Source organism: Sorex araneus, chromosome 4 (assembly GCF_027595985.1).
Source record: "Sorex araneus isolate mSorAra2 chromosome 4, mSorAra2.pri, whole genome shotgun sequence".
Classification (NCBI taxonomy): Eukaryota; Metazoa; Chordata; class Mammalia; order Eulipotyphla; family Soricidae; genus Sorex; species Sorex araneus.
Window position 1 is genome coordinate 208,308,578 of NC_073305.1, and position 20,774 is coordinate 208,329,351.

The window sequence follows — 20,774 nt, forward strand, 5'->3', positions numbered from 1 at the left end:
TGGAGAATGGGCCCTAATCCAATGGGACGAGTATCTCTTTGGGAAAAGAACATTTGGAGCAGCATGTGAGAAGCTTCTAGTCACAAAGACGTGTGGACACGGAGAGGTTTCTGATCCTGCACTATCGCCATCTTGGAATTCTGGCCCCCGGAACCCTGAAAAAATTCACTGCTATAGTTTGAACCGTTGTCTGTCAATCTTTGTTATGACCATCATAGCAAACAAATAGATCTACAGCTGACTCGTTTGACACCCATGAATTTGTGTCCTCTACACAGACACTCAGCCCTCTTTCCCCTCCTGGACTCTCTCACTCTTTGGGAAGTGCTCTGACATCCCAACAGTAGGAGGAAGCCATGTCCCATTCCAACACTTGGGCCTTTTTCGTTGCTGTTACTGCCGATGGGATGCTGAGGTACTTATTTTTTTTTCTTTCTCCCCTTCCTATTCCCTTGTCCCTGTGGTTGGGTTTCTCACACTTGGATGTGACCCAGCAGAGGTCACAAACTATGTTATGGCACTGGGGGCTGCCAAAGGCAGCGCTGCAGGGATCATGCAGAACATGTGTGATGGTGCCAGGGATCAAACTCAAGGCCTGACGCCTGCAAGGCAGATCAACCACTGAGCTCAAGGGAACTTTTTTCGGTTCCCTGTTTGCAGGGGATGTAAAGTTGGGCCACATCCAGCAGTTCTTGGGGGCTATTCTGGGCTCTGGGCTCAAGAACAACCCGTGGAGGTTTCAGGGTACCATGTGTAGTGCTGTTGGTGATCAAGCCAAGGTCACTGGTGCGGCGTATGCAAGGCAAGTGTTTACCTCCTGTACTAGCACTCTGACCCTTAGAATTTTATTTGTTATCTGTTATGTTTCTGCAATTTGTGTGTGGACAGATCATAACTTTTTGATAATTCATTGTCTATATTTTTGTACCTAAAAGAAATGTTTAAATTATGTTACAGAAATTATGCTTTTATTTAGAAAGATTTTCATGGTAGACTTCTAGGTGAAAAATAAGCATCAATCTAAAATATGCATTCTTTGGGAAACTGAATTATATACAAGGCTAAAATTATTAAAGAATATACAGCAAATTTTTAGTGAGAATTTCCTTTGGGCGGTGGAATTTGTTTACCTTTTAATATTTTCTGGTAGTCTACACTAACTGTAACAAGTAATAATTATACTTATACCTTAGGTAATAATAAGTATCATAAAATTATATCAAGCCCCAGATGCTATACCAAGCCTGGTACAGTTGAGACTCAGTTAAGACTTTTTTTTTCTTTTTTGTTTTTTGGGTCACACCTGGCCATGCACAGGGGGTTATTCCTGGCTCTGCACTCAGGAATTACTCCTGGAAGCACTCAGGGGACCACATGGGATGCTGGGAATCGAACCCGGGTCAGCCACGTGCAAGGCAAATACCTTACCCACTGTGCTATCGCTCCAACCCTGAGACTCAGCTAAGACTTTCAAGGCAAGGGGTCACAGAGAAACTACAGCAGTTAAGGCGTTTGCCTTGTGTGCAGCAGTTGACCTGGGTTCAATCCGGAGCCCTACTAGGAGTGATCCCTAAGCAGAGAGTGAAGAGGAAGCCCCCTGCACACAGCTGGATGTGGCCTCCAAAGAAGAAAGCTCAAGTCAAGATTTCAACCAAAATACCAAGTTTGACAGAGCAACCAGAGGACTCAGAGGATGGGGTCAGGATGGCTGATTGAACGGTCCCTCTCTCGGTTTCCTCACGGGAAACGTGAATAAAAGGACAGTCTGTCTCTCCTGGGGTGGTCCTAGGGATTGGCACTCATGGAGAAAGTGCATCTAGAAGTCCCCGCCACGATGTCCAACGCTGTGTCAGTGTGGACACTCGGGTGTTCATGCAGGGTGTGGGGAGGGCACAGGGCACACTCGGAGACGCAGCAGCAACCCTGCAGGTGTGGGTCCGAAGCTGAGTCAGGGGAGCAGAACGAAGCCAGCCTCGGGAGTCACGTGCTGGGTGCTCTTCTACCCCAGCTTGGCTATCCTGGACATTTTCTACAGATCAGGTGTGTCTCAGACCCGAAGAGGGGGTAGAGGAGGTAAGATACTTGCCCTGCGTGGGGCTGATGCTGTGTCAGAGCCGGCAACCCGACCGGATTCCCCTTCACGCTGCCAGGAGTCACTCCTAGATTGAACAGCACCCCCCCCCCAGCATCACAAAACTCCAAATCAATAAGTAAAAACAAGACCAGGTGTGTGGGGGTCACCGAGCTCTGTTACCAGGCCCCTGGGCTACTGGGAACGGTTCGGTATCGTTCCTGAACACACTTTCCCAGAGGTGTCTGTCCACCCCAAAGGGGAGGGGGAAATGCATATATGGAACATGAACAGGGCCATGGGGTCCCTGAGCCCGAAGTACGCCTCAGCCCCACGAGAACACTCCCTCCCCTCCCTCCCTCCCCTGGCTAGGCTGAAGAGACTTCTGTCTCCCTTTTTAAAAATTCCACTGCCCAAGGCCAGGCTCACCCCTGCGCTGCCCCGCTGTGGAGAAGGGGTGGCCAAGTCATGGGGTCTTGGCTGCTGCCAGCTCACAGCAAGTCTGGGGGAAAAAAAAATCAATAGCTCTTTCTGAAGTCTCCGGAGCGCGGAGCACTTTCCACCTCACACAGAAGGAGAGAGCGCTACTGTCTTTCACAGCATCCGAGACGGGAGGGGGGCCCCCAGCAGCCTTGGAAGGCAGGCCAGGCGGGGCTGCTGGAGATGGCCTCACCGTGCTTTCCACAGAAGCACAGCTTTTGTCTGGCACGGACACCACAGACAGCTGGGCTCTGCCTACCGGCGGCTGGACGCTCCCCTGGCCCTCTTTTCTCTCAGAGACACGGGTCAGGGGCGGTGACTCAGAGAACACCCGGACGCCCGGGTTCTATCTTTGGGTACCATTCTTTACCCCGAGCCCGCGCTGCTGCCACCGAAACGCGAGTGTCCGGCGCAACAGGAGGATGCTGTGAGGATTCAGTCAGATCAAGGTGGGACGGGGAGACCCCGGAGTGTCTCCTCTGCCTTTAATCATGGAAGCCCTCAGAGGTGGGCATTGTTGGCGCTTAAAGAATGCATCGCCGGGGAAGAGCAATAGGCCAGAGAGCGGAAAATCATGAAAGTTCACTCCCTGCATAATCTATTCATTTGGAAAGGATGCCTTTCACTGAAATAAAAGCGGATAGGCCACTCTGTAAAAATCTTAATATAAGTCAAGGGAAGTACAGAAATGGATTCTGGAAAGGTTTCAAATGTCTATGCCCCAAACTCCAAAGGACAATCTTCCTTCAAGCACCCACTTCATCCTTGTACATACTCCAGCAAACCAACCCTCTCAGGGGAAAGCCCATGGCTCTGACAGGGGATGGAGGGGAACAAGGAGGAAGGGTCTGGACTTCCACTCAGGCCAGGTCAGGGGAGAGACCCTCAGGCAAAGGGAGACAAAGGTGTCTGAGGAGATGGAAATAGAGCCAGGGGTGCCTCTAGAAACTCAAAGGCAGCAAGAAACCTGCCGAGGCCAAGGGACCTTTGGATCTGGAGGACAAGCTTCCCCAAGGAAATCCTGCAGAAAGATCCGGAAGAGTCTTTGAGACTCAATTTCGCTCCTCCCCTCCCTTTTCCTCCCCTACTTTGCACACCCCTCCCCTCGCTCTGCCCTCCCCCTTCTCTCTCTCTCTCTCTCTCTCTCTCTCTCTCTCTCTCTCTCTCTCTCTCTCTCTCACACACACACACACACACACACACACCCCACAAAGACAGCACCAGTGCAAATGAATCCTCTGGATATTCACGATGTACCTATTTTTACTTTTTTTTTTTTTTTTTTTTTTGCTTTTTGGGTCATACCCAGCGATGCACAGGGGTTACTCCTGGTTTTGCACTCAGGAATTACTCCTGGCGGTGCTCAGGGGACCCTATGGGATGCTGGGAATCGAATCCGGGTCGGCTGCGTGCAAGGCTAATGCCCTACCCGCTGTGCTATTGCTCCAGCCCCATGATGTACCTATTTTTAAACAAAACCACAAGAGGCTAAAGTTGATACATACACACACACAAAAAAAATTTCCTAACATGTGGATTTATTTTCATAAAAAGTCTTACAAATGCATATGCTATTAAGTCCCATTTACTTCTAGATTATAGGCCTTACCATCCATGAAAAAGTGAAACGACCTAAGATCGGGGCTGTTCTCGAGATGCCGGACTACCTAATGGCCATATTAAGGTGGATCAAATCCCAGCTCATTTCTCCCTCTCGACTGGAAGTGAATCAGGCAAGAAAACTTAGCGTGATGAAATGCTTCCACTTGCTATTTCCAGAATTCTCCTGTAACACAGAAACCCCTTTACGTTCATTCTCCCAGGCCACTGCAAGGGGTTGCTAAGGAAGTGATAGAAATAGAAAATATCCTAAGTAAATAATTAGTCATTTCTGAGGGGCAGGTTTGCTGTCGGGTTTTGGGGCTTGTTTTCTTCTGTCCAGGACTTGACACGTGCTCAGTACAGACTTGACAAGTTCCTGCTGGGCACCCCCTCTCCCCGGGCCCCACTCTTCCCTCCCTCCCTCCCTCCCTCCCTTCCTTCCTTCCTTCCTTCCTGTGTTCAGAAGAGATTCAGGTCTTCAAGCTTCAAATCAGAGAGCCGCACTACTCAAATCAGTGGTCACCTTGGAAGACAGCTGGTCCTCCAGTCCCTGAGAGCCAGTGCATCTCCAAGTGTGTTGTTTCAGTTGGTTGAAAGTGTATTTCAAAGTTCTTGTTTGGAGGAGAGGGACCCCAAGCAGTGCTGGGGTGAGGGATACTGGGAGCCACTCCTAGCAACATTCAGCTAAATTGGCTCAACAGTTCAGTGCTCCAGCCCGCTAGCAGGTGTTACACTATTTGCGGTTCCATGATTAAGTACGGGGCCCCACCGGTGCAAGCGGGGCCTGTAGTCCGGCCTCTGAGCTCTCACCCCAGCTCAAAGGGGTTCTGAGATAGCTGCTGTTTGGGCACTGGCCATTCGCCCCCTTCTCAGATAAGTACACCCCAGTTTTGCTTTAAAAAATATGCTCCACATCTCCTCCTCTGTTTCCCAGAGGAGGTGACCCCCACCTCCACTGAAGATCTGCCTTAAGCCTCACACCCTCCTTCTCTGGACCCCCAAAGCAACACACAGAGCTGCCCCCGTGGGTAACCAACAAAACAAAGTGACTTTCCACACAGTGCAGACTAAGTTAATGAGAAAATATTCATGGCTTTATTCTAAATGAGGATATCCGTGGTTTCACGTGGATCATGGGAGTTGTCAGTTGAAATCAGTGGCAATGTTCAAATTCTAAACAGAAAGTACAAGGATACACATTTGTATCTGCATGTGTTCTCATAATAAATTTCTGTATCTCATAATCGCTTCTATTAAATGTCTTAACATATTTATGGTAACATGGCATACTCATCATTTGTCTACATTCATAGTCATAAAAGAGTATTTAGAAGGAAAGAGAAGTGGCACCTGGCAATAGTCTCTCTGTATTAAAAACACAAAAGAGGAAAGGGCTAGAATAAAAACACAGATACCCAAAGTATTTGAGTTTCTTTATTTTACCCACACTCAAAACATCTTCTTTGATGTCTGTCTGTTGTTTATTGAAATGAGTCTCTTATAAAGCCTTTTATTTCATGGGGGCAAATATGTAGGGTTAATCCGAGCTGGAAGTCACAAGGAGCCACTCACATCCGAATCTTGGAAATGTCTTAGCTGATCTCAGCCTAGGTCTCACCACCTACTGATAGTGGGCGGAAATACCAGGGGCCGCTCAGAGCCACGTCAGCATCTTTCCAACTGACTCAGTAAGGTTGTAGGTCTTTCGTGGCACCAGACCCAAACCAGGCTGTCCCTCCAGGAGAGAAGGACAACCCAGATCTTCACTCCAGGAGAGAAGCATTAAGAACTAGAAAACCTGGTGAGAGCAGAGTAACTAGGACAGCACCGTCTTTACTGGCATTTCCCAAGGAGCAACTATGGAGCACCACAAAGTAGGTGCAATGGTGTAAGGAAAGGCCATGTTGAGGGGGAGAGGCTGGGCAGAGGATTAAATGGAGGGAGGGTGCCAGTCATGCTGCCATCTAAGGGAAGAGCATCATTTGGGGAAAGTGAACAAGGGCCAAAGCTGCAAGCAGGGCCATGGTCTGGATTCTCAAGCACAGCCAGGTGGCACCAAGGCTAAAGGGGAGAGGACTGGTGAGAGGAGACCAATGAACACAGCTGGAGAGGTAAGCAGAGATCAGATCCTGAAGGATCTCAGTGATCATATTCAAGACTTCGAAGCATGTCCAGGTTGATAGGAAGTCACTGCAAACTTCGCATAAAATAGGGGAGTTACCTCAAAAAATTAGATATTGAATTCCCATTTGACCCAGCAATACCACTGCTGGGAATATATCCCAGAGAGGCAAAAAAGTACAATCGAAACAACATCTGCACATGTATGTTCATCGCAGCACTGTTTACAATAGCCAGAATCTGGAAAAAACCCGAATGCCCCAGAACGGATGACTGGTTGAGGAAACTTTGGTACATCTATACAATGGAATACTATGCAGCTGTTAGAAAAAAGGAGGTCAAGAATTTTGTAGTCAAGTGGATGGGCATGAAAAGTTTCATGCTGAGTGAAATGAGTCAGAAAGAGAGAGACAGACATAGAAAGATTGCACTCATCTATGGTATATAGAATAACAGAGTGGGAGACTAACACCCAAGAACTGTAGAAATAAGTACCAGGAGGTTGACTCCATGGCTTCGAGGCTGGCCTCACGTTCCGGGGAAAGGTCAACTCAGAGAAGTGATCACCAACTACATTGTAGTCGAAGGCCATGTGGGGGAAGGGAGTTGCGGGCTGAATGAGGGCTAGAGACTGAGCACAGCGGCCACTCAACACCTTTATTGCAAACCACAACAGCTAATTAGAGAGAGAAAACAGAAGGGAATGCCTTGCCACAGTGGCAGGGTGGGGTGGGGGGGAGATGGGATTGGGGAGGGTGGGAGGGACACTGGGTTTACGGGTGGTGAAGAATGGGCACTGGTGAAGGGATGGGTTCCCAAACTTTGTATGAGGGAAGTATAAGCACAAAAGTGTATAAATCTGTAACTGTACCCTCACGGTGATTCTCTAATTAAAAATAAATAAATTAAAAAAAAATAAATAAAGTGTAGGGGAAATTTAAAAAAAAATAGGGGAGTTACATGGGTTGCTTCATCTTCTATATGGGTCACTTATTCTAGCTACTTGCAGAGAGTCTAAGGAGGGGCCAGAGTGTCAGCAGGATCGTGAGAGTCTACGATAGGAGTCTGGGCAAGGGATAGGGTGGGACCAAGGTCCCAGATAGCCAGAAAGAACATGCATACACACATACGCAGTAAACATCTACAAGATACATAGAATGGTGATGTTTAGTATTAGAACACGAGTACATATGCATGGCAGACTTGGAAGGTAGTATGTCCACAGAAAGAAATACAGGCATAAAAGATGTCAGACACAGGACAAAAAAGAGAGGATGAGCTGCTTAAGAGCACAATGAGAGACTCTGTGGTCACTTCCAAAGCTCATCAAGTGCAGGGCAATCTTAAGAAGCAAACGTACCCTCTGCTCTTTCTGTTCTTTGAGAATAAGAACGATACGGCAGGGCCATGCATCATGCAACAGAGTTGGACACAGAGAGCTTCTTCAGGAAGTCTCAGTTCTGTATGCAGTCTGCCCTCACAATGTTTGATAGCCATGGTATATAATGGTTCCCGCAAATTAAACTTCTTAATCTAACTTTATGATAAGAGCGCTTGTCCTGTATTTCAGGTACTCCCTGGAGTGCAACATTCCAGAAAACCAATTACCTGCGGGAATTCATAGAAACGTGTGTGGATTAATAACAACTAACATACATCGGCTAAGCAGTTCCCAGTACATCTTCATTACTCGAGCCTTGTCAAAACATGGTGGCATTACTCAAGGCTGTTACTCCCATTTCAGAGATGAGTGGTAGGGAAAAAAGGGGTCAAGGTCTTGTGTATGCCCACCAACCAAGATTCTGACTCAAATCCTTGACTTTGCATTTGGAGCTCAGGGCTTTTGGTTTGTTTCATTGCTTGGTTGGTTTGGGGCTTGGAGGGGCCACAACCCATGATGCTCAGGGGTTATTCCTGGCTCTGCACTTGGGAATTTCTTATGGTGCTACTTGGGTGACCATATTGAATGTTGGGGATCAAACCCAGGTGAGTCAGGTGCAGACCAAGCATCCTACTTGCTGTACTATTTTTTTTCTGTTCTGTTTTCCCAAAATATTGCAGAGCTCCAAACATTCGGGTTATTCTTCGACAGAGGCATGCGGAGCACTTGGATTCAACTATTTCAACTCTAGAGACACCCAAACCTTTAAACCTGAGCATCGGCTGAACCTAGAGGCACCAGGAAAGCATTAGCTACACCTGTGGGGAAGAGCAAACCCAACATGGGGACTCAGTGCAACTGCTTAATTAAGTGACAATTCTGACATTTCGATCATGCGCCGGGAGAAACATAATCCCAACTGCTCCTGGAGCACGATGGCCTTCCAGAAACAACCCAACGCTTCTGAAACGTAGGCAGCAACTGAACCAAAGTCAGGAACCCAAGAGTACCTGAGACCACGGAAAGACACTTGTCTGTGACAGTCTGCTGTGTGACCCTGACACTGTCACTTGCCTGCTGGAAGTCTCATTATGAGTAAAATTAGAACAGGGAAGTATTTCATGAGGCTGCAGTGAGGAATAAGTGAAATAACACGCACTGCAGGAACCTTTGGGGGAGACTGTTTAGCCCACACAGATTGTCGGAGTGAGTTTCTCTTTCTTCCACTCAAAATAGCCTTGCAAATAGATTCTGTAAAAAGAGCTTAGAGCACTTCTCAGCCAGAGTTCCCCAAGATGTGTGAGTGTGATTTCTTTTCAAGAGGCTGGATTTTTGCAAGAAAACCTAGCACACAGAAGCCAGCTCTTTCATTCATTCACTCATGATCCACCATTCATAAGCCACCGTTGGTGAGCGCCTACTGTATGCAATCATTGCTCTGGGCCGAGGTAAGAACCAAGAAGGACAAGATCCCTTGTCACACACTCTCTCTGTTGTAGCAAGGGGGAGATACTAAGCACAGTGACCCGTGAGGGTAATAGATGACCTAAAGAAAACAAACATAGAAGGGCAGACATGGAAAAGGGTCTTTGAGGTAGGTAGTTGGAAAAGCTCTTTTGGAACAAGTGAAATCTGAGCCAACACTTGATGGGAGGTAGATGAGTAGACATAGGAAGTTTAGAGATCCTGGCATGAGGGGGTTGGGGGGAGGCATGCAGTAGCTGGAGGGGAGGGAGAATTGAAAGCCCCTCAAGAGGATATGACTTGATTGCAGAACAGAGAGGAAGCCACTTCACAGTCAACTCTTGGGGCAAGATCCCTTGGACCGGCCTGTCAACAGACAAAGCCGATCCCCCTGCACATGGGGAATTGTAGGTTTCTAGCAGGAAAAGGCTGGTGGTTGGTATTCTTGCCACGGGGCTAAAGATAACATGCTGTAGAAGAAGAGCTTTGAGATCAATGAAATAGGAAGGCTCCTCGTCTGGCTCTCTACCCCACACTTTGAGTAAGCTACTTGACCTCTCTAAGCCTCAGCTCCCAAATCTACAAAATACGGGAAGGTGCCTAGTTGGACAGGTACGACCAGGTAAGACTAATGCCCTGCACTCTGCTCCAGGACCTGGAGCACAGCCTGGCACACGCAACTGTCTTCAATGTCTGCATCATTGCTGGTTCTGACACTGTGATGCCTTCCCATGCCCTGGTCTCTCCTCCTTTCATCTGAGATAGCCATCACTTGGCCTGGGTTTTCTCTCTGCTTGGTCACAAACTTAGCATGCAATTTGAATATGCAGATGTACGCCGACTCATTGATATTGATCCAAACTTAACTGTTACTCCACACCTTGGTACCATCTTCCTACCCTTGTCTCTGCAATCAACTACCTCCCTGAGGAAAGATAACAGTGTCCATGCATCCAGGCAGCAGCTGTTGTCTCAGCAACCTCTCCTTGGCCAAATGAAATGTGGGCAGCAAGGCAATCCTGGATGGGAAGCACACCACTTTGACCACGTTCACCTAAACAATATTTTCAGACCACTTTCAAACACATCTGACCTCAATTGAGTAGCAAAGAACTCCAATAAGCGGGGGAGGCGTAGTGGGGGAGGAAAAGGGAAGAAAATCTAAAGAAATGCTATCAGAGAGGAGATGCTCTTTTCATTTCCTTCGCTCTTCTTTGATGTTCCTCAGCAAAGCATTAAAATTTTATTTTTACAAGTTCCTTTGCTAAACTCATTCTCGGTTACTTTGTCTTTTTGGCTGGTTCTATAAACAGAACGTCTCCTCTCATATTTTCAAAATGGTTGGCATAAGCATAGAGAAATGCTAGATTTTTGCATGATAATTTCCTTACCGGTGATTTACTTTAATGAATCCTATTATTATTTTTACAGAGTCATGGGGGGATTGGTTACCCCCAAAGACAAGCAATTACTGACGAAACGTGGTGATTCTATTTCCTACTTTCTGATTCTTTTTTTTTGCCTCTAATAGCATTATCTATTCATTCCTGAGCCATGATAAATAATGATGATAATGGGTATTCTCACTCTGGATTTAACAAGAATGTTTCTAATAATATACTATTAATGATGATGTTGGCTTTGGGCATAAGCCCCTTTTATTAACAGGCATTCTCAATTCCCTGAATAAATATTTAATTCTATCAGTTGTCTTTTTAGCATCCACAAAATAAATTACAGGATTTTTCACATTTTCCCCATTAAGAATATTAAATTATTAAATAACATGATGATGTTCCTAAGATCAAACCATCCCTCCATTTCTGGAATAAATCCCATAGTGCCAGGACTTCTATTACCTTGTAATAAAATCATTTACTTCTTCTTTTCTCCACTCTATGAGCTCACAAATCTTTTACTATCACTGGCTCATGTTTGACCTAAGAAGATAGTTGACAGTCAATACGTTTAATGAATAAATAAATGAACAAATAACTAAAATAGTAAGTGCACTGTGACACTGGCCCTGATGTCATCCTGAAAAGACAGGGCTTCCTGACATGGATAAATTGGGTTAGATAGAAATAGTAACTCTTTCATACCCACTTTTGCGGGAAGTGCTTTACAAAAGCAGAAAATAGGCCACAACTGGCAGTAAAGAACAAGAAGCAGAAACTCACTCAGGCACCTCACTCACTTAGACACGCCTCACACCCTCTACAGCCCTCTTCCTGCTTGCTTCTGCCTTCAAACTGGTTAGTAGAGCACAATAGCCTATATATAAATAAAACAGGGTTAGTACTATTGAAACCTCAGAAGAGCAAGGGTAAGGAAGTATTTTTCTGCAAAGGGCCATTGGCATATTTGTTATATTACTCACGAACCATAGAGCTCAGGTAAACTGGCCACAAGTAACTGAGAAGCACACATAACAGCTGACCATCTGATTTTTTATGGGGTTTTTTTTTGAGGGGGTCAAAACTGGCTATACTGTGGGTTACTCCTGGCTTTGCACTCAGGAATTGCTCCTGGTAGTGCTCGGGGGACCATATGGGATGCTGGGAATCAAACCCAGGTCAGCCGTGTGCAAGGCAAACGCCCTACCCGCTGTGTTATCGCTTCAGCCCTGACCACATGACTTCTTAGGCCTTTTGCAGCCATACAGAATGAGGTATTCAAAAGTTTTGGAGTCAGCTGGAGCCGGTGAGATAGTACAGTGGGTAATGGCCCTTGCCTTGCATGCAGCCAACCTAGGCTTGATCCCCAACATCCCTGAATCATCAGGAGTGATTCGTTAGTGTAAGCCAAGGGTAACCCCTGAAATTCATCAGATGTAGCCCCAAAACAGTTATAAGGGTTGGCAAGATAATAGAAGAGTTAACCCACTTGCCATGCATGTGACTAATCTGTGTTTGTTCACCAACACCTGATATTGGCCCTCAGCACTGCCAGGAGTAAGTCTTGAGCATAGCCAGGTGTACCTAATTCACGGCCGGAGCAATAGCACAGTGGGTAGGGCATTTGCCTTGCCTGTGGCCAACCCGTGTTCAATGCCTCCGTCCCTCTCAGAGAGCCTGGCAAGCTACCCGTGGTGTATTCAATATGCCAAAAACAATAACAAGTCTCACAATGGAGCCGTTGCTGGTGCCTGCTCGAGCAACTCGATGAACAGGACGACAGTGCTACAGTGCAGTGATACCTAATTCACAGGATAACTTGCCTTTCTGTAAAATGCTTTACACCTTCATTTTAAATAGAAGTGTTTGGGGGTCCTGTGGGGTACTGCTGGGTGATAATGCTGGCTTTACTAATGCAGTCCTTCAAATCAAATTGCTCATTGCTTGGAGGTATTCGGGAGTCCCCAAGACACAAGTGGCAGCGCATGCAAGAATTCCGGGGCTGCACACAGTGCTCAGTGACAAGGAAGCACTAGAAATCAATCTCACAGCCTCAACATCTAGGTATGTGCTCTACGACTTGAATTATCTCCCCACCCAGTTTCATACATTCTTAAATAAAATCTTTTTAAAAATTAAAGGAATGCAATCCTAACCAGTCAGTGTTAAAAAAAATAAATACCAACTGCCTGCTTTTAATTAATGGCAAGATGGGCTGAAAGACTTCCTTAGTGAATTATAATTTCAGACTGAAATTCCCAAGACAGTTATGGAGGCGCTTGTTAAACCGCAGAAACCAATGGAATCAAGAGGTTACTTTAACAGGGCGGTGGTTCAATCAGTTCCAGAGAAATCATCTATTATGCAAAACCCAAACCTTTCAAACTTTCTAAAATACAGCCCTCGCCATCTTTCCATCATCTAATATCTAATGTCTCCAGGTCTCTCTCTCTCTCTCTCTCTCTCTCTCTCTCTCTCTCTCTCTCTCTCTTCTCTCTCTCTCTCTCTCTCTCTCTCTCTCTCTCCTGCTTCAATTTTAAAGCAAAAATCTAGTGTAAAAATAAATAAATTGTGGTATGATGGCTGGACACCTCCAATTAAAACAATCCAACCTCACGAGAATTACAGGGTCTTGAGTGGCACTGCATCCTCAAAGGTTTACAGCTGTGCAGAAAAACTAACGCTAAGCATGTCCCTGGGGCTCTCAATACCTCCATGCTAAGCCAGGGCAGTTTTTACCATGGACTCCAGGATGGCGTTTTTTCAAAAGTCCAGAAAGCCGTATATCCCCCGGTCTCATCCCCTATGTGCCCATTCTGACTACAGTCATCTCCTAAAATCGGAGTACTCTGTCTTCCTGGCTCAAGTTACACCTGACCAAATTCTGGAATCCAGTTTTGATTATTCTCTGGAGAGCTCCTTAAGAGCTGCTTCAGGATTTGCAATCCCTCATTCAGACATCATCTTGAAATAAAAGACTATCTTCAAATAAAAAATGCATTACAGCTTTCTCTTTAGGGTCTTCAGTGCTAATAGGCAGGATGCCTTCTTCGGAAAGGAAGAAAAAGGAAAAGAAAAGCAACATAGAAAGAGGAAACGGGAGGAAAAGAGTAGAAAGAAGAGGAGAAAGAAATTGGCAACATGACCAACTCTGTGTGCAGTAGGTTAAGGGCCATTTCATCCCATCACCATAGCTGTTTAGAACAGGTGATACGGAGCCCATACTGCAGAGAGGGAACATACTGAGTAATCGGTCTGAGGTTGCACAGTGCAACTGCAATGGAGTCTAGAGCAGAGATATGAAAATGTGCTGCACATGGACTTCCTTCTGGCCTGTCAATGTCCTCTCTGAAGGGCTGAATACAGAAGCTTGGTCTAGTTATTTAGTGGGTGAATGGATTCTATGAAGACAATGGAGTCTCATTATTGAAGAAATAGAATTCAACCGTAAAAAGAAAAATAGATAAATATACATAAGCTGGCAGAAGACTAGAATACAGTAAAGGAAAACCACGAATCCAATTTTCGGGTCTTACTCAATTCACCAGGCCAGAATCTATTTTATGAACACAATTTATCTATATGGATCAAATATGGGCACGCTTAAGCAAAGAGTGAGTTGAGGGCTGCCCCCAACTTCCAGCACTGTCTTCTGAAAACCAAAGAAAAATTTATAAACAAATTGTCTTTTTTCTGACTTTTTTCCTGTTTACATCGAGAACCCTTTGCTACTGTTGCAGTAAATCCAAAAGGTATTTTCCCCATGCTGATGCAAAATTTGTAAAGGGGAAGGAGGACCCTAAACCAAAATAACACAAATTTTTAACCATAATTCAACAACGATTAAGGGTAAACCAGTTACTATCTGAAATTAGTTTAAACTAGTGGTTGCAGACTGGTGATGGCCTGTCCACAGATGTGTTTTGCTTGCCCCATAGAGTTGACCGACACTATTAAAAAAGTTCAGCCCACTACCAACATTAAAAGAGGAAGATTTCACGTCAAAAACTGGGTATCCAGTTTCTCGCACCAAATTAAAGAGCTGATGACCCTAACCCATTTGCACATGGAAAATACATGAATGTAACTGGAACAGAACAATCATGGCCCCCTTCCAGAAGTTATCCAAGTTTCTCCCCATCTATTCTCTTTCACCCCTGTATATCATCACCTGGGTCCTAATGGCATGGTGACCCTTTTAAAAGGATCCCTTAAAGGGATAAATAGGTGTGGACTGCAAAGTCAATCATTATTAGACTTTCCCCCAAATAAATACCCAGTGAGAGATTCTGGAGTCAATATCATGCCAGATGAGATAGAAGGTAAAGTTTATGAGACCGAAATGACTTGAGAAATGGAAAATTCCAGTGAGCAAGCCCATTGGATTTTTGCTCTAGGACAATCATTTTCCCTTCGGAAAACAAGTTTGCTTTTATTATTTCATTCATTCCTCCCAACAATCTTGCAAGGAAGGAATTACTCTCAGGTGAATAAACAAGATAATGCAATTAGAAAATTGCAAGCCTTGAAGGTTTTGAACCCAGCTCTATTTAGACACAAACAAATGCTTTTGATATAACAAACATTGTGTAATGCCAGGGGTCTTATTTCTGTCTCTGTCTCTGTCTCTCTCTCTTTCTCCCCTCTGTCTCTCTCTCCTCTCTGTCTCTCTGTCTCTGTTTGTCTCTCTGTCTCTCTGTCTCTGTCTTTCTCTCTCTCTCTCTCTCTTCCACCCCCCCTTTCATACTTTCATATGATGGGTGTTTCCTTTCTCACTGTGAGATCTGTGCTCCACAGCATCAGCCTCACCTGGAATAAAAGCCAGACTCAGGCCCCTTCCCAGGCACACGAGACACAGCACCTGCTTATCTATAGCCCCACAAATCATGTGCATTTAGAGTTGAACAAGCACGATTCTCCATGCCCACTGCCTAGTGAAAACATGGTGTGAGCCCCAAGTCTACTTTCAGAGGTTCTAGTAGGCACAACTGAAAAAAAAATGAAAAGGCTTGTTTGCTGCCACCTCCCTCACCCCGCTATAAAATGTCAGGTACAGGAGAAGATATCTTCTTTTGTCTTGTTCACTGAAGTACTGGCCCCATGGCGACCCACTGCATGGCTATGATAAAGATGAAAGGATGCAGGAAGGAATGGATTCTTCTAGAACTCTGCATGGTAGCAAGGCACAGGGAAACAATGCAGCCCACGGGAGTTGGATGGAAGGTCGGCACAAGTTGAGCTACTAGAAGCAACTCACTTCCCCTTGGGAGCCCCTCTGGAAAAGTGGAGAGTTTCTCCAACATACAGCCTCACCCCAAATCAGAGGGTGGTATTCATCTCTGAAGCACCAGCCCCCCAGTTATGGATACAGTCCATGCCAGCATCTTTCCACCATCCTCCTTCGTTCTCTGTCCAGTCTCCACGTGTAAATGATGCCTGGACCATGTTCCTCTGGGACACATGAGCAGTGGACAATGCACACATGATTCAAACTGCTTTCTTCCCCCAGCCTAAGAACATGTGTGTTAAACTGCTGCCAGTGAAGATATGAAGACAACATGAAGCCATGGAGGGCCAGTTCCCATCACTTGGAGCTCAGGTGGCTTCCAAAACAAAACGGCCAAGATTACTATAGGGCAGGTAGAGGACAAGCAAGGTAACACCTGTCATCTCTGTTGCCCCGCCCTGCTGTGGACAGTTGACCTGCCACAAGGATCCTAAAATGAACTTAAGGTGGCCAGAGAGACTCTTTCATCAGTTCACACTAAGGGACCAAAGAGATAGTACAGGAACTGGGACTCATAGGAGCATTTGGCCAATAGGACCCCTGCCATCATACAATCCATGAGCATCACCAGGTGCAGCCTTAAGACCCCTGAAGTACCCCCAGCTGTGACTCTAGTGACTTTTAAATGACTAACCCCCAGGACTGCAGCCCCCAGCAGCACCACATCCTTGGACCCCGAGGGTCCGAGGTTGGGAGACCTTCGCCCCACAACCCGCCAAAAAATGGCCCATGGTAGGTTTGCTCCTTAAGTATTTGGTGGGGAGGATGCGTTAGGTGGAGAACAAACAGAGGGTTCGATCTATTCCCCACACACTTATCAAACACTGCCCCTATGTCAATCTACCAAGTGAGGCATCTCCGTAGCTTTAACACACACGCCCCAGTCCATTAGTCTCTCAGGCCTATTAGTCCATCTGAGGCGCATGTTCTCATCTCTGATGTGTTTTTAAATCACATTAGCTCCACAGCATAGGAGAAGGCAGATCCTGGCTTTAAAGCTACCTGGAGTGACACGGCGGAGTGGAGATCAACCCCCAGGGCCGCTGGGCTGGCTGGGGAACAGCCCCGATTTCTGCTCTCCCTCTTGCCGAATGCACAGACAACATGAAGACCCGAAGAATCAGCTGTGTGTGTGGAAAAGGGAAACCAAAGTAAATAAATGGCAAGAGAGCCAACGTCTTTCATGACTCTCGAATCGGGTGAAGGATCAAGATTGGGATGAGCGTGTACCTGTCTACAGCGAGGGAAGTGGCGTCCCCTAAGTGGAGAAGCCACCGCTTTTCAAAGACGATGAGACAGAGCAGGGATCCGAGAAGAGGATTTCTGTTCCTGGTCTGAATCAACGCAACTGTTTCCTTTTCTACAACGCAGTATGCATGTGGTCCCTTTTTCCTGCATCAGAGACTGAGAGGAATCTTGAGTAAATTGGTGCGCGGGGGGGTGGTGGGAGAAGGAGGGGATGAATACCACAGAGGTCCTCAGAGAGGTGACACACGGCCCAGGGCCAGTTCCACCAGCTTTGCTCCTTTGGGTCCTGGACCCTTCTCAGCAGCTACATGTGGGGCTGAGGGCTCTGGCTGTGGCAAGCAGCTGCTCTTTTAGCCCTGCATACGAGTGCTACCAAGGCTCTTCCTTGGATAAGGTGTGGAGATGGGAGGTAGGACACAGAGACAGCACATGCTGCTCTTCAGTAAGCATCAAGGGAATGTAGTTCCATCACGTGTCTCGGGCTAACTGTTCTAGGACCGGTTACCGGGTATTGACGACAGGACTCCAATACCATAAGCAATGGCCAAGGATACCTGGGACGCAATAGTATCTTCAACAGGTACGACTGATCCTGAGGCAGTTTATGTGCTGACTCACGTACACACAGAAGCGCGCGCGCGCGCGCACACACACACACACACACACACAAACACAGCGTGCAGCAGCGGCAGCAAATCTGTTCTTTCTTATCCTCTTACTCAAAAAAGTCTGGAGCCCCTGAGAGGGGCTTCCCAACAAGCCTTTCCCCACTGATTCATCAACTTCATTCTCAATCTTCAAGTGAAGTGAGCCTCCACCGTTTCTCTTTTTCCAAGTGCTGCTGCACCCAGACATCCTGGAAAGACCGGATCGATCTTTCTTCTTTACACTGAGGGGCAGCTGACATTTCTCCCGAGAGACACAGCTTTCAAGTTAGTGTTGGAGAGAGCCGCCCTCAGCCCCCAACAGCCAGTGTCACCCCCCAAAGGAGCACAGAGCCATCCTCGAACCAACAGTTAAACAACTAAAACCTTCCCCAGACATCAGACTCTGTGTATTTTGCTGTTGTTGCATTAATCATCCTAACACCTTTTTAATTATAACCGCAAACTGGAAGCCATGGCTTGTGATGTTATAAATACTGATTTTTTCCAGTTAAATTAGGCATTTGCTGTTTTATGTTTTGATAGGAAGGGGCTGTTTGAAGCCTCCTAAAATATTGCAATTAGTCCTCTCTGTTGAAACAGACAAGACATTAACAGACACATTTGCTGCTTGGGTTTAATGTGCTGGAATGTGTATGCTTAAGTGTACTTGAAGCTTAGAAAACATGCAGCACATTTTTTAAAAGTTGAAGAAATTGGTCACAACACACACATTTATATCTCTGTGAAGTTGCTTCTAAAACTTTACCTGTCTGTACTTTCCTTTAGAAAGCATCTTGTCAAGAAACAAGCCTTATTTTATCAAGTGGCTCTGTTAAGATGATAACATCACCTTACCTGACAAACCCTGTGTTTCTGTTTGACAAATGCAATTAATTACTCAGATGCAAGCGATGGGGGAGCAGCCAACCAGTTCTGCTTTCCAGAGAGGTTTAAAAAGGGGAGCCAAGAGGTGGAAAAATTGTCTGTGAGGCGTTTGCACCATTCCTGTCTTGGATCTACTGGCTGGCTAGCAGAATCATACCTTTATTTTACCTGCACTGAACTTTTTACCCTTCACTCCCTTCTCTAGAGAACACACGGTGGGAAAGGAGGGGTGTGGAGCATCTCCCAAGACGGAGACTCCCATCTCTTGGGATGGAGGCGCCGGGTTAGAAGTGCTCCAAACTCTCCAGAACACCCACTCACTGCCCTGCAGACGTTGCCCCCTCCGTGCTATAGCCATCCAAGTGCTCACTCAGCCAGCGGGGCGGAGAAAGTTCTGGAGATGGGGAACACCTTTAGTATTTACTAGAAAGCCCAAACTCGCCGGCATCAAAGGTTTAACCGTTCCCTGCTCGCTTTTGCTCTCATCGGGAAAACCCCAAAGTTGGATTCCAGCCACGCGAGTGCCTGGGAGAGCGATTTCCCAGAGAATCCGAGGGGGATCTCAAAGCCCCGTGCAGCCGTCGAGCTACGTTTCCGCACGGCAGCGCCGAGACCCGGGGGAACACCCCGCGGGCACCAGGACGTGGGAATTCCCGGCTCGGAGCTGGCACCTGCAGAAACCAGCTCGGACCGGGGAGCAGGCAGGGCAGCGGGGCGCCAGCATCCCTTCCCCAGCAATCAAGTGCCGCTCGGCTCGGCCCGCACCCCCCGCCCTCGGCGCGGCACCCCGCGCCCTCCCAAGAGCTCCGGCTCCCGGGGCGCCCGTGCCCGCCTGGGGACGGGGGATGCACCGGGCAAGCGGCGGCCGTCCCCCCCCCAACACCCCACGGCTCGCCCCCTCGCGTGCGTCCCATCCCGCCCGCCGAGCCCCGGGGTCCTACCTGTACCACTCGAGCCCCTTCTCGTAGTTCCTGTCGAAGAAGTGCGGCTCAACGCCCACCGCCCGCACGTCCGGGTGGACGCGGATCGCCTCGAGCAGCGCGCGGGTCCCGCCTTTCTTGACCCCGATGATGAGCGCCTGGGGCAGCTTCTTCTCCCCGTAGTCGGGGGTGCTGGCGGCGCCGCCCCTCTCGCCGCTGGCGTTGGCCGCCCTCCGGCCTGCGAGCTCCTCGTCGGCGGTGCTGGACTCGGGCGCGTCCCTGTCCAGCAGCGCGCTGGGCGCCGTCACCATCGCGCCGGGCGCCAGCGGGGTCCGGAGCCAAGAGTCCCGGGCGCCGCCGCCGCCGCCGCCGCCGCCGCCGCTCGCCAGCCCCCAGCCTTCGTTCGCGGGGGCGGCGGGGGGCTCGGGCGGCTCCCCCCGGCTCGCGTTGTCCGGCGGCGGCGGCGGCGGCGAGGGGGCGCCCGGGCGCGCGGGGGGAGGCGGCCGCGAGGGTGGCGGCGGGCTCGGCGGGGGCTCGGCGGCGGCGCCCGGCGGCTCCTGCAGCGCCAGGGGGAACTGCAGGGAGCCCGAGCCGCCCAGGAGGCTGTAGCACAGGTAGGTGACGGACAGGGACAAGGTGCACATGAAGAGCAGCTTGCGCGCCGGCGGCCCCTTAGCCGAGGCGCCGGGCGGCGGCGGCGGCGCGGCCAGCGGCGGCGGCGGCGGCGGCGGCGGCGGAGCTGCGGGCCACGGGGCCATCGCGGCTCCCGGCTCGCGGCGGCGGCGGCGGCGGCAGCCCCCGGCGCTGCCCGGACATGGTTTCAGCCGCCGCCCCCGCCGCCGCCGCCGCCGCCGCCGCCGCTGCCCAGCCGCCCCGGCCGCATGAAGCGACGCCGCCGCGCCCCCGGTGCCGGCCGCTGTCCCGCTGCGCCGGGGGGGAGCCCGGCCGCATGGCCCCCCCCCTCCCGCCCCGCGCCGCCCGCGGAGTCCGGGCGGCCCCCCCGCTGCGCCCCCCCCCGCCCCGAGCCCCCCGCCTGCGGGCCAAGAGGGGGGACCCGCCGGCGGCACCTGCTCCGTGCGCGGCGCCCCCGCTCCGCCGGCTCCGCCGCGGCTCCCGCTCGGGTCCCGGCCGCTGCCGCCGCCGCCGCCGCCGCCGCGCGGGCGCAGCCCCGAGTTCCTTCCCCGCTGCTAACTTTCTGCGGGGAGAGCGCGAGGCGCCGAGGGGAGGCGGACGGGGCCGGGCGCGCGCCCCGCGCCACCGACGGAACGGGG

The 20,774-nt window shown here is 49.0% G+C and overlaps 1 protein-coding gene across 1 annotated transcript in view; it reads right to left on the reverse strand.

Moving 5' to 3' along the window:
* The window catches only part of HS3ST4 (heparan sulfate-glucosamine 3-sulfotransferase 4), a 473,641-nt gene extending 453,380 nt beyond the window's left edge, over positions 1-20,261 (reverse strand). Inside the window, exon 1 of the mRNA XM_055135170.1 lies at positions 19,525-20,261. Coding sequence (XP_054991145.1) covers positions 19,525-20,261 — 737 coding nt within the window. The remainder of the gene's footprint in view (positions 1-19,524) is intronic.
* Between the last annotated feature and the right edge of the window lie 513 nt (positions 20,262-20,774).